Source organism: Rhinatrema bivittatum, chromosome 1 (genome assembly GCF_901001135.1).
Source record: "Rhinatrema bivittatum chromosome 1, aRhiBiv1.1, whole genome shotgun sequence".
NCBI lineage: Eukaryota > Metazoa > Chordata > Amphibia > Gymnophiona > Rhinatrematidae > Rhinatrema > Rhinatrema bivittatum.
Genome location: NC_042615.1, coordinates 343952032 through 343966960, shown reverse-complemented (window position 1 = coordinate 343966960; position 14929 = coordinate 343952032). Strand labels below are relative to the sequence as shown.

The window sequence follows — 14929 nt, the reverse complement described above, 5'->3', positions numbered from 1 at the left end:
AATATCTGGTCAATATTTTCTGAGAGCCAAGCAAAAAACATAAAATCCCTATTGCTTTTATTGATTTTTTAAATCATATTTAACCAACACTAATAACAAATGTATCAAGTGCTTTACAAACTACAAATTGCTCATATACAATAGACTAATAAGCATAAAATCACAAGAGTACTATAATAAGATAGAATCTAATAAATACAAGCAAATACTAAACACATCAATTAATATTAAAACACCTACCCTACCCCCACTATCCTGCTAGCCTCAACCCCACACACAAACCAACTCATCTCCAAATTCCATTATATAATAAACATCTTTAATAAACATTCATCATAAGGTCCATCACACCAGTATTCCCCATCAAAATATAACATACATATAGTAACCAAGTCCCACAGCAAAATCAATTAAAAGAGTACTGAAATGACTAGGCCTTTATCAGTTTCTAAATGTTGCATAGTCCTCCAATAATCTAACCTCTTGAAGGAGACTATTCCATAGACTTAGGGAACTTGTTAGAAGCTATTAGAGTGTTAGAATGCTAACAGCCACCCCATTCCAAAAGCCTCCTCTCACCCTTCCAGCACTTTAGCACAGGACAGTACAGGCAGACAAAGGCAGGGAGAAATAATTAAAGTAGCTGACTAAAGATGGTACCAAGTGTGCATTCAAAGCCACTTTCCCCAATACTTCCAAAGTCTCACAACACATACACACCATCCTCTCCTACATCCCCCACATACACACACCCATATCATATGCACATGCCCATACAGGCACATGCATCTATCCTCACCTCACACACTCACAACCCCACACAGCTCCATATACACACAAGCACACACACACACACACACACATCCACCTGCTGTACCACACAAACACAAACATATTCACCTACACTTATCCCAACCCTCCACACACACCCCTTATACAAACCCACACATATTTCACCAACACAAGTCGATATCCTCTCTACAAATACACACATGTACTCCCAAACACACAGCTCTAGACACATATCTTCTATATACCCAGTCTCCTTGCACACATATACCTGCCTCACCACACCAATATACATGCCACATACAACTCTCTCACACACACAACTCCACCCATACACAATCCCCCCATTCACATTCCCCTACACATAAACCCGACTCCCATTTACCATACTTTTCAAAACTCCCCACACACATATGCAACCACTACCACCCAGACACACAGGACTACAAATCCCTGCTTTCAATCCACAACATACAACCCTTACCCACCCCCACCCCCACACAATATCCACCCATCCCACCCATCCCTACACAATCAAACCAACCCACACCACCACACATTCATTTACCCAACTTACACACTTACTACACTTCCCATAGCCCCAAACACAAAGACTCTCCACACACACATCTGCACACACCCACACACTTGCCTCCACACCAACACACAGCCATGCACCTCAACAGCTACCTCCTTCATACACAACCCCTCAACATACCCACAGAATTACCCCTATACATACAATCCAGACACCTCCATACATATTTATTTATTTATGTATTTATTTATTTAAAGGATTTTTATATACCGCGGCACGTTACAAAACATCACCTCGGTTCACATTGAACAAAAATTTAGCAACAGGCTTTACAATCAATTCAGTAGGAACAAACATATATCAAAATGGTCAGCGAACAGGGCAAAAGTCCACATATAGTATTATTGAATCCCGTCAAGTCTCTTGGTGGAAAATGTGTATAATTACAATCTATATATGATAAGGTGCATTGGGTTCAAATAACAATGAATAATAATAATAAAATATAAAACTATAAAACTATGTATAACTAGGTACATTCAGTCAGAGGTAGTTAAAGGTGAAGGGGTAGGGCAGAGGGGGGGTGGAGGGCTGCTTAAAGTAGGACGGCTGTTTGCAGATTAAGAGGTCATTATGTGTAAGCTTTTCTGAAGAGCCAAGTTTTTAAGTTTTGTTTGAATTTCTTGTGACATGGCTTCAGGCGCAGATCTGTAGGCATTTTATTCCAAACATTGGTTCCTGCTATGGTAAATGATCTTTCTCTCGTGGAAACATGTTTAATATGTTTGAGTGTGGGTGTCTTGAGTTTGGCTTGGTGTATTGTTCTTGTAGGTCTGTTGGAATTGTGGAACGTAAACTGGTCAGATAACCATTGCATTTCTTCTTTGTAGATGGATTTGTGTATGAGGGTGAGGACTTTGTACGTGATCCTAGATGCTACTGGTAGCCAGTGAAGGTATTGGAGTACCGGAGTAATGTGATCATGGCGATGTGCGTTGGTCAGTATTCGGGCGGCTGCGTTTTGTAGCATCTGTAAGGGTTGTATTGAATTTTTTGGCAGTCCAAGTAGGATCGAATTACAGTAGTCCAGTTTTGACAATATTGTAGCTTGTAAAACTGTTTGGAAGTCGTGCGGGTGTAGGAGAGATTTGATTCTTTTCAGAGTATGGAGTTTAAAGAAGCCATTTTTAACAGTGGCCGCAATGAATTTCTTTAATGTGAACTGGTTGTCTATTATGACACCAAGGCTGCGGACCTGCTGTAAGACGAGAAGGCCAGTTTGTGGGTAGTTGAGGGGGATGTTGCTTTGTGGGGAGATGATGAGGAGTTCTGTTTTGCTAGTATTGATTGCTAGAAAATTTTGGTTGAGAAGATTCTTTATTTCTTCAAGGGCAGTATCCCATATTTTCAGAGCATTGGGTAGAGAGTCCTTAATGGGGATGAGGATCTGCACATCATCTGCGTATATGAAGTGCGGGAATCCAAGTTTTATCAAGAGTCGACATAAGGGGATAAGGTAGATATTAAACAGAGTTGATGAGAGAGAGGATCCTTGAGGTACTCCTTGTTGCAGATTTCTAGGTTGGGATTCGTGGCGGCCAATTTTAACACTGTATTTTCTCTCATTAAGATAGGAATGGAGCCAGCAGAGTGCAGAACCAGTGATTCCAATTTGAGGTAGGTGGGTGATAAGAGTATGGTGGTTGACAGTGTCAAATGCAGATGATATGTCAAGTAGAGCAAGAATGTAAGAGTGACCGGTGTCTAGTGTTTTTAGTATTAACTCTGAGAGGGACAGTAGCAGGGTTTCGGTGCTATGGTTCTTGCGGAATCCATACTGGGATGGAAGTAGCAGTTGATGTTCAATTAGAAATTCTGTGAGTTGTTTGTTTATGATTTTCTCCATTATTTTGGATAGGAAAGGAAGGTTCGAGACTGGGCGATAGTTAGATGGTTCAGTTGGGTCCAAGTCCACTTTTTTGAGAGTCGGTTTTATTATGGCATGTTTGAGTTGAGCGGGTACCAGACCAATAGTGATAGATTTATTGAGAATCTTGGAAATGGGTTTGGCAATCCCCATTTCCCAAAATGGGGATTGCCAAACCCATTGGGAAATGGGTTTGGCAATCCCCATTTCCCAAAACACATACAATTTCCATATACACACCCGATACATGCCCACATCACACACTTACAACTTCATACCTACATACACACGTCCCATACACAACCCTCTCTAGACTCTCCTACATATGCAAACTATAACATATGTACCTGCATATGTGTACACATACATGCATCCAAACACACATGCCCCACATATACATTCAGCCCCTCACCCCAGAGTCACGCCCACTACCTACACTACCCATACCCACAAACATCCACCCACATACACACACCCTCCACCCATATTCCATATGGCCCTCACACCAAATACCTACACTTCACACCTGCACATATTACACTTATATCCACCACACACATGCACCCCATATATAGCTGTCTGCCAAAGTTTAGGCATGACCAATCAAATGTATTATTCCAATGTGTTGTGCCGGAGGTGGACTCAACCCATAGGTAGGGAACCACAGGTCCCCACTGTCGGCAGGTGGAGTGGGCTGATGGACAGAGGCCAGTTGGAGCTTCACCAATACCAGCCCTTGTTCCCCACGGGTTGAGCCTTTGGGTGCCAGGGCTGGCTGGACTTAGGTGGGCCTCTGTATGTAGTTGATGTAGAGATCGGGTTCAGCCCAGAGACAGCAGGTGAGAGATGGTACAGTCTTACACTGGACAAGGTAGTGTCCTGGAGACTCGGACACCAAAAGAATGAAGGCAGACAGGGGGCACCCGAGCAAGAGCAGGCCAAAGCCTGAATTGACCAAGTCCAGGAAGTAAGCTGGAGAGGCGTCGAGGAACAGGCTTGAGTCAGGGCTGGAGGCAATCCGGAGGCAGTGGCAAGCAAGGCTGAGGTCTGATCACGGAGATAGTCAAGCGTAGTCAAACGATGCTGAGGTGTGGGTCTGGAGATAGGGAATAGTGTAGTCAAGCGAAGCAGAGGTCCAGGCTTAGAGAGAGTCAATGGCGTGGTCAGGCGAAGCAGAGGTCCGGCCTTGGAGAGAGTGAATGGTGTGGTCAGACGAAGCAGAGGTTTGGGCTTGTAGAGAGTCGATGGCATGGTCAGGCGAAGCAGAGATCCGGGCTTGGAGAGAGTCGATGGTGTGGTCAGGGAAAGCAAAGTCAAAGTCCGTGTAGGAAATCCGAGGAATGGAGTAAGACAGGAACAAGGAGACTGGAACCAGGAACAAGCGAGGAACAGGAATGCAGGAGAGAGACGAATCTCTAGGAGGCAACGAGTACTCGACCAGCGAGAAGACCTGCTGCAAAGGCAAAGCTAGGGAGCGGAGCCTGCACTTAAATACTAAAGCTCTGCTGACATCATCATCCGGGACCGTGGCTAGGTTCCCGCTGCAGTCCCTACTTAAACATCAGTGATGCACGCGCGCCTAAGGAGGGGCGCTGCGCCAAGTAGCAGCGTCTCTCCGCAGGCCACGTGGAGAGGCCCGACAAGAAGCAATAGACGGGGTGGCTGGACTGGGAATGCTGGGGACTGCAGCTGGGCCGGAGGCACCGGGGGAGGCCCGAAAACGGAGCTGACAGCCCACCGTCAGCGAGGAGAAACCAAGAGCTGGAGTCACTGTAGAAAGGTGAAGGGGCTGTGCCGCGGATGTGCTGTGGATGGTATGCGTAACAGTACCCCCCCTTGGATGTCGGGGTTTGCCCGGATGGGCACGATGAAAGTTCAGAAGGAGGGTTTTGTCCAGGATGTTTCGAGCTGGTTCCCATGAATTTTCTTCGGGTCCATAACCCTCCCAAGAAAGGAGGTATTCCCACTGGCGGCCCCTACAGCGGACGTGGAGGACTTCATGTACCTTGTAGGTTGTATCAGTCTCAGCCACCAATGGAGGTGGTTCAGGAGCCTTTCGGGAAGGCCAGGACAAGACCACTGGTTTTAGTAGAATTATGTGAAACGTATTTGGGTAGATTTTAAAAGGGTTACGCGCATAAGTTATGCGCGTAACCCTTTCAAACACCCCCTGCACGCGCCGAGCCTATTTTGCATAGGCTCGGTGGTGCGCGCAAGCCCCGGGATGCGCGTAAGTCCCGAGGCTTTCCTGGGGGTGTGTCGGGGCGTGTCACGACAGCGCGTCATTCGGGGCGTGGCCGGGGGCGTGGCTCTGGCCCGGGGTGTTTCGGGGGCATGGCCGAGGCCTCCGAAATCGCTCCCGGGCCGGGGAATCGCGCAGCAGCAGCCTGCCAGCGTGGGCAGGCGTAACTTTCGCGATAAAGGTAGGGGGGTTGTAGATAGGGCTGGGGGATGGGTTAGATAGGAGAAGGGAGGGGAAGGTGGGGAGAGGCCGGAGGGAATGGGCAGCGCGCGCAGGGCTCGGCACACGCAAGGGGGTACATTTTAAAACATAGCGCGCGCGTACGTTTGTTCGCACACCAGGCGCGAACAAAAGTATGCCGGATTTTATAAGATATGCACATAGCCACGCGTATCTTATAAAATCCGGGGTTGGCGCGCGCAAGGGGGTGAACATTTGTGCAACTTGCGTGCGCCGAGCCCTGCGCGCGCTGCCCGTTCCCTCCGAGGCCACTCCGAAATCGGAGCGGCCTCGGAGGGAACTTTACTTCCGCCTCCCTCCACCTTCCCCTACCTAACCCACCCCCCTGACCCTATCTAAACTCCCCCCTACCTTTGTCGCAGGCGTAACTTTGCACGCGCCAGGCCAGCTGCCATGCGCCATGTTCCGGTCTGGGGGCTGGTCTGGAGGCCGCGGCCACGCCCCCGGAACAACCCTGGGCCGAAACCATGCCCGCAGCACCGCCCCCGGATGACGCATCGACTGTGTCACGCCTCCGACATGCCCCCGATGACACTCCAACCACGTCACGCCCCCCGACACACCCACTCCAAGAAAGCCCAGGGACTTACGCACGTCCCGGGGCTTTGCGCACGCCGGAAGCCTATGCAATATAGGCTCAGCGCTTATCTTATAAAATCTGGCGTACTTTTGTTTGTGCCTGGTGCGCGAACAAAAGTACGCACGGGCATAGTTTTATAAAATCTACCCCATTATGTATTCCCAGCATAGAAGGCAGCCGAAGCTGGTATGTAACTGGTCCAATGTGTCGGATGACCGTAAAAGGTCCAATATACCTTGGAGCGAATCTTTGAGAGGGTATTTTGAGTTGGATATATTGAGTGCTCAACCAGACTTTCTGGCCAGGGAGGAATTCAGGGGCCGAGCGTCAGTGACTGTCAGTAGTTCTCTTGGCCCGGGAAGTGGCTTGACGTAAACGATGGTTTGTCTGTTTCCATAAAGCCATGAGGGCATCCGCAGTAGCCTGCGCCACAGGGGGAAGTACTGACAATGGTATGAGCAGTGGTGGTTGTGGTTGCTTTCCATAGACGATGGAGAACAGTGATGTGCCTGCGGCTGTGGCGATGTGGGAGTTGTGAGAAAACTCCGCCCAGTGCAGAAGTTCAGACCAATTGTCTTGGTGGTCATTAATGTAAGCGCGCAGGAAGGCCTTTAAAGAGTGAGTCATTCGCTCAGCTTGTCCGTTAGGTTGAGGGTGGTAAGCAGTTGTTAGACTGATGTTAATGCCTAATTTTCGGCAAAGAGCGCGCCAATATCTAGCAACAAATTGTGGACCTCTATCAGAGACAATGTCCTTGGGTAAGCCATGTAATCTGAAGATGTGATGGAAAAATAGGCATGCCAGTTTAGGAGCAGATGGAAGGCCCGTTAGAGGGACGAAATGGGCCATTTTTGAAAATTGGTCTATGGTTACCCATATAACAGTATGGCCCTTAGATGGAGGCCAGTCCACGATGAAATCCATAGACAGGTGGATCCACGGTTCCTCGGGAGCTGGAAGTGGCTGAAGCAGACCCCAATGGTCGACCGACCGGGGGTTTTTGTTGCACACAAGTGTTACAGGATTCAACATATGCTTTAGCATCAGAGACCATAGTGGGTCACCAGAAGAACCGCTGAAGCAGCACCAAGGTTCGTGGTCGCCCTGGGTGACAGCAAACTTAGAATCATGTGCCCACCGGAGGACTCTTTCTCAGAGTCATCGGGGCATGACAGTCTTCCGGTCCCCCGCTGAACGACCTCCTGCAGTCGATCTCCTGCCGGCGCCATTTTCCGTACGGAAAACGATTCGCAGCAGGAGATCGTTTTCCGGACCCCCGCTGGACCCCCAGGGACTTTTGGCCAGCTTGGGGGGGCCTCCTGACCCCCACAAGACTTGCCAAAAGTCCAGCGGGGGTCCGGAACGACCTCCTGCAGTCGAATCGTATTGGTCTATGGCCGCCGCCATTTTGCGCCGCCATTTTGAAAAATGGCGCCGGCTGAAGACAACACGATTCTATTGCAGGAGGCCGTTCTGGACCGCTGCCGTTCCGGACCGCCGCTGGACCCCCAGGTAATTTAAGGCATTGGGGGGGGGGGTTTCGGGAGGGTGGGGGATTTAATTTAAAGGGTCGGGGGTGGGTTTTAGGGGGTTTTAGTGTGCCGGTTTTCCTGCCCTCCCCGTTCCCCCGATTTACGATTTTTTGACGATAAATCGGGGGAATTGGTATTGTATCGTGGCCCTAACGATTTTTGACGATTTAAAATATATCAGACGATATTTTAAATCGTCAAAAAACGATTCACATCCCTACCCTGTACCCCCAGAGCATGAAGTCCTCAGAAGCTGCATAAATATTAAAGAGCAGTGGGGAAAGAAGCAAAGCCTGAGCCACTCTGTATCCCCTCGTATAAATGGGAGACAACTCTTTCTTAAATAACACATGCGTGGACCTATTAGCCAAAAAAGATCCTATCCACTGTAAAGCCAACTCATGGAAACCCAGCATCTGATATCTTTCCAATAAAAGGGAATGATCAGATAGATCAAAAGCAGTTGAACCAGCAGCATTAACAGCACCACTTCCCCTTTATCAATAAAACACATGAAACTAAAAGCAAAATAGTTTCGGTGCTGTGCCCAGCTCAGAAACCTCCCTGACCCGGATCCAATTTCTCCTCTGACTCAAGATAGTGCAACAGTTTGCGTAACCATTTTTTCTACAATTTTTGCCACAAATGGAATAGTGGCAACCAGCCAAAATGTGGTCATGTCCAAAGAATGTTTCTTTATTAAAGATGTTATTATAGGACTACCTAACCTTGGACATATATAACCTTCTTTCAAAGATTCATTGATTATCTGCATAAATAGCCTTAATCCAGATCAGATTCAGCCTTAATTATAATGAAGTAGATATTCAAAATTAAATTAAACAGCTAAGTAAGTTAGCCAGATAAGACCTATCCAGGTAACTTACAAAGGGTATTCAGCAGCACAGTTATGCTGCTGAACATCCCCATAAAAATCACTTATATTGAGCAGGTCTAACTTATCCAGTTAACTTAACTAGATAAGTCCAAATATCAGCACTTATCTGACTAAATTAACAAGATAAGTAGCTTCTCCTCAAAACTCCTATTTCTCACCCACCTCTTAGCTGGATAAGTACTTATTCAGCTAAGCCCTTAGTCAGATAAGTTGTGGTCACCAAATTTGGCCATATATTCATATATAGCCAAATAAGTCCTTACTTATCCGCTTAAGTAGCGCTGCATAGTGACCTCCTTGTGAATAATACATTGTTCTCAACTGCCCCAGAATCTGCTTAAAGTCCAAATCCACCTGATCTAGCTTCCCAAAGGCCTCAAATCCTACCACCTGCTCCTGGACAGCTAGTTCAAAAGTAGTCTTATTCCTCACCTCTAAACTCTTAGCCAATCTCTGATCTTTAATTCTGACCATAACTGTATAATTGTATTAAAAAGAAAGCCAACATAGCTAGGATTATCTGGTATCTCTCCCTTCTATTTCACGCCACCTCCTTGTCCAGGAGTCTGTCCATCACAGCAAACAATTTCCTAGTTCTGGCGCTTGTAAAATTTTATTTTTTACTCAGTGTCATCGAATATTGATTAGCATTTCTCTTCCAATGTCTTTTGCCATCCAGAGTACAAGTTTTAACCCACAGGTGTTTGAACCATAGAACTTGCCTTTTTAAGCAAAGCACATAGCTCCTCTGTAATCCAGCTGGCCCCTTCTATTGGCATTTGTTCCCATGGTATGTTTCTTTCATATGATCGGCATGTCCGACAGGTATTGATGGGTAGATATTGCTGTTATGCATCAACACAGCCTTCAAACTTAAGATTGATGAATCAATAGTCGCCATTCTGTTGGGTCGTGGTCACATCCGAGAGCACAAAACAATCCATCGATGTCATAGCAAAAAGTCAGACTGTCTACTTGGTTGAAATATTTTATCAAATCTTCATCCTTGCAGCCTTTACCCAAGCAGCTCTGCCTGACTCTTTGAAAAAAACCAAATCTCTGACCAGATTGTTCAGCTTTGACTGAGATATTAAATGAGGATCACTGGATGTTGATGGCACAAAGTCAGGATCACCCCCAGCTTCCATCTGCAATGGCTCGCCATCATCGCCTACCTCCTCATCCTCGTCATCAAGTGTCCACACCTCTGGCAGTTTTGAGACAGGAAGACTGTCATCATGTGGCACTGGTCTCTAGGGATGTGAATCGTTTTAGGACGATTAAAATTATCGTCCGATAATTTTAATATCGTCTTAAACCGTTATGGAACACAATACAATAGAGATTCTAACGATTTATCGTTATAAATCGTTAGAATCGTGAGCCGGCACACTAAAACCCCCTAAAACCCACCCCCGACCCTTTAAATTAAATCCCCCACCCCAAATGACTTAAATAACCTGCGGGTGCAGCGGCGGTCCGGAACGGCAGCGGTCCGGAACGGCTCCTGCTACTGAATCTTGTTGTCTTCAGCCGGCGCCATTTTCCAAAATGGCGCCGAAAAATGGCGGCGGCCATAGACGAACACGATTGGACGGCAGGAGGTCCTTCCGGACCCCCGCTGGACTTTTGGCAAGTCTTGTGGGGGTCAGGAGGCCCCCCCCAAGCTGGCCAAAAGTTCCTGGAGGTCCAGCGGGGGTCAGGGAGCGATTTCCCGCCGCGAATCGTTTTCGTACGGAAAATGGCGCCGGCAGGAGATCGACTGCAGGAGGTCGTTCAGCGAGGGTTCCGGCGCCTCGCTGAACGACCTCCTGCAGTCGATCTCCTGCCGGCGCCATTTTCCGTACGAAAACGATTCGCGGCGGGAAATCGCTCCCTGACCCCCGCTGGACCTCCAGGAACTTTTGACCAGCTTGGGGGGGGCCTCCTGACCCCCACAAGACTTGCCAAAAGTCCAGCGGGGGTCCGGAAGGACCTCCTGCCGTCCAATCGTGTTCGTCTATGGCCGCCGCCATTTTTCGGCGCCATTTTGGAAAATGGCGCCGGCTGAAGACAACAAGATTCAGTAGCAGGAGCCCGTTCCGGACCGCTGCCGTTCCGGACCGCCGCTGGACCCGCAGGTTATTTAAGTCATTTGGGGGGGGGGTTCGGGAGGGTGGGGGATTTAATTTAAAGGGTCGGGGGTGGGTTTTAGGGGGTTTTAATGTGCCGGTTTTGCGATTTTACGTTTTTTCAATTTTTTACGATTTTTCACGATATTTTACCCCCCCAAATGGCAACAATACGATTCCCTCCCCCTCCCAGCCGAAATCGATCGTTAAGACGATCGAGGCCACGATTCACATCTCTACTGGTCTCATTGCAGATGCAAGGTTAGGGTACTCAATAAACTTCCTGTTCTTTGATGAGTATCCTGACACATTCATCATGCAGAAGTAACAGTCAGTTATATGATCTTTCTGATCCCTCCATATCATTGGGATGGCAAACGGCATGGATGGTCGCACACCTTTCAGCCAAGCTCGCAGACTACTGGCGCATGTTGCGCAACATATATGAGGAGCCCATGCTCTGTCCTGGTCACCAATTTTGCACCCGAAGTATAACTCACATGCCTTCTTAATGAGTGCAGTCATACTCCTTTTCTGTGCTTTCAGAGTAAACTCACCACAGATGTAACAAAACGTGTCACGGCTATTACAACATTGGCGCAACATTTCATAAAGTATATGAAATTAAATCCACAAGCTTTAAACTCAACAGTTTTAGCAATATTCATTGCTGCTGCTTATATAAGGCTGCGTCCTCATGGAAACAAGTTGGAATCTTGCAGAGTTTCTTGGTGTATTTTTTAAAAAGGTTATTTTCTGTTACAAGTTACGTAGCTTATGGCTGTCAAAAATACAACATGAATTTTAAAAATCATAAAAACTACTGTCTAGCAAGAAAATATATGTACGCGAGATTGTGTTTTAAAATTTCACAATTATTGTAACACAAAATTGGCCGTTTCTCAAAAACCCTACATGATGTACAAATTTCAAAGTAATATCTGTGATCAGCATCAAAAAAGCCTGAAGGAAATAAAAACTTTGTTTACCAGTGATATCGAACGCTAAGGGGCAGATTTTCAAAGACCTACGCATGTAAATCCAGGAGGATTTACGCGCATAGGGGGGTAACACGCACCAGGCCTATTTTCAAAAGGCCCAGCAGCGCGCATAAAGCCCCAGGATGCACGTATGTCCCGGGGCTTTTCTGAATGGGTGGTACGGGGGCAGGGCAGATGGTCTGGGGGCGTGGTGGGGCGGTCCGGGGCATGGCTGGGTGGTCTGGGTGGTCCGAGGGTGGTCCAGGAGATGTGGCCGAGGATTCCGGCACAGCAGCCGGGGGATCACGTGCCGGCACAGCACTCAGCTGGCACGCACAAGTTACGCCTGCCTCTGTCAGGCGTAACTTCTAAAACACAGGTACGGGGGTTTTTTTTGGGCTGGGGCGGGACAAGGAGGGGAAGATGGGGGGGGGGGAGGGAACGGGGAAAGCCAGCTGGTCTCCCGGAGGGCTCAGCGCGCATAAGATGCACTAGTGTGCACCCCCTTGGGCGCGCCGACCCCTGATTTTATAATATGCGCATGGCTGCGCGCATACCGGGTAGCACCAGGTAGCACACACAAATGTACCCCATGCACGTACCTTTTAAAATCTGCCCCTAAGTGTTGGCTGTTGGCTGTACTGGCACTTAGAATTCAGCCTGGAGAGAGGAGGTACCAGCCTGTCCTCTTCCCGCTGTACCTCCAGGCCACGTTTGGGAATTTGCAAATGGGGGTGGGGATTTACAGCAACAGGGCTTTTTTTTTTTAAGGTAGGGGATGAGGCGGGGGAATCAGCTATGCTCTGCCCATGTTACATTTTATTTAATTTCTTGGGGAGCAGGAGGATGTCTGCTTGGCCCTCAGGCTACATTTTATTTTAAATTCATGGGATGGGAGGCAGATCGGCCCATGCTACATTTTTTAATATATCTTGAGGGAAAGAAAGAATTGGGGATCAGGTAGGCTGCTGGCCACCTACCTTTATATTTTCAATATTCAAAAAGCTGGTAAGCAATAAATTTACCTGTATCCAGCTAACTTTAGAGGAGTATATTCAGTAATACTTTTACCCAGATAAAGGTAGCTGAATATTTAGCTAAAGTTATCTGGGTAACTTTTTATCCAGGTAACATCACTCGCCAGCTATCCAAATATTGCCATCTTTCTCAGAAACTGACTGTGTGATGGATTCTCACTGGCCAAAGCACTGGTCGGTGGCATTGGGTGAAAAACAAATTTCTCTCATGTCAAACCTCTAAACCAGAGAATCCTGGTGAACATGTGGGAAATTCATTACATCAAAAGTCTGATTTCTCATTCTGTGTCTACGGAAAAAAGCTTAGTGAACCTCTATGATATATCTCCCTAGAAAATCTGGGAAAATCAGTCCAAAAATGTTAGCTAACACTAATCAGGCTAAAAATACCTGGTTGAACATTAATTTCAAATTGTTCAGACATGGTTCATGTTATATGCTTAAAACACAAAAAGTTTATTGTTGTCAGTTATTGATAAATGTCTCTCTATTGCCATTAGCTACCTCCTCCTATGCAGCAAAAAATAATTACCTATTTAATATAGTGAGATAATATGTGTTGAAAATCACACACTTTTGCATTTTGACTCAGACAGTTGCTGATTTCCCAGCTGTTTTCAAAGTCAGTGGCTAGAAATGTTCACTTTTGTGAAAAAGCAGGCAGAATATCACATTTAAAATAAATCCATAAAGTTTCCGAAACTTACCAAACTATACCCTGAGCCCCAGAGCCAATAGGCTTTAGGTTCTGGTAGCGTTTGAGAACTGTAAAGGTCGAGTCACCCACTTCCACGCTGTAGAACTGGTTGTCAACTTTGCTTTTGCTCATGTTGTAATGTTTGGCAATATATGACACATCCACTTGTTTACCGAATCCCTGTCATGAATACAGAAACAGAAATGCCAACAGCATGATAATAAAATACAGCAAGCATACTGTCCTTCAGAAACTAGCCCTGCTAAAGTTCTGGCATACCTACTATTAACTCTAGAAAGATTCTCAAGGTGTTTTTTAAACCAGAATATTTTGGGACATGTGAATTAATGAGCTTGTATCAGTTTAGTCTTAGAGGACAGCTTGTTCTTTTATTACATAAATTCCCCATATATAAAGCTAAAGTAAATAATTGTGGTTACAATAGTCTGGTACTTCTTACTAACAAAAAGTTATAATTATTGGTTGAACCATTGATCATATAATTAAATAATAAATGTCCCATAGTGATAAACAAGGAATATTTCCCTTTTGAGAGGTCTGACTTGGTATAAAAAAAATCACAATGATATTATAAACAGTAATAATTTTAAAAGGTTTGTTTATTCTTTTTAATTACCTTATACCTACATTTCTTAACAGAAAAATATATATTAGCTGTGCTCCTTATGAGATTTTAAGGGGAGACTTCATGTATATTCCAGTTTTTCTCTTTTGGCTCCTCCCTTTCCATCAGTCTGCCATAGACCTAAGACTGCAGAGAGGGTTAGTGCACCACCTACAAGGGCAGGAAACAGCTCCCTCTGGATGCCTTTCCTGTTACACTGAACTCAACCATTTGGTAGTGTAATTAGAACAGTCACTGCTACTCCCTTCAACTCTAGAAATCAATATTTGGACTATGATAAGAAAATAGTTATTGTTTCCTTCTTAACAGAACACACACTGAACCTTAGGCTGCTTGCCCAGAGGATCATGCATGATACACGGTCCCCGGGAAATGTATACACTTATATATACACATACCTTATCTCAAGTTTGTTTTAATTTTTGCTTTATAAACACTTTATGGTGGGGGTGGCCAATATCTTAAGATTTCTATTTATTAACCTCAGAAGTCCTTGGTTTTATGTTCTATCTGCAGTCAGTTATCTTGGGAAATGTATCAGTTCATTAACCATCATGTTTTGATCTCAACCAATTCATTTAGAGAATGCTTTGGGGATATTAAGACAAAATGCATTTATACAGAAAAATATACATTTGCAAAAAGCAATTAAAAATATTAGTCAGTTACAAACCGGAGAATATGCAAGTGTCACATTCTGGTAAATCTTACA

At 46.0% G+C, this 14929-nt stretch overlaps 1 protein-coding gene across 5 annotated transcripts in view; it reads right to left on the bottom strand.

Moving 5' to 3' along the window:
- Positions 1-14929, bottom strand: part of MAPK10 (mitogen-activated protein kinase 10) — a 475339-nt gene that overhangs the window by 187282 nt on the left and 273128 nt on the right. For all 5 annotated transcript variants that reach the window (XM_029599243.1, XM_029599225.1, XM_029599259.1 and 2 more), the window contains exon 3: positions 13582-13751. In XM_029599243.1, the coding sequence (XP_029455103.1) occupies positions 13582-13703 (122 nt within the window). In that variant the 5' untranslated portion in view covers positions 13704-13751. The remainder of the gene's footprint in view (positions 1-13581; positions 13752-14929) is intronic.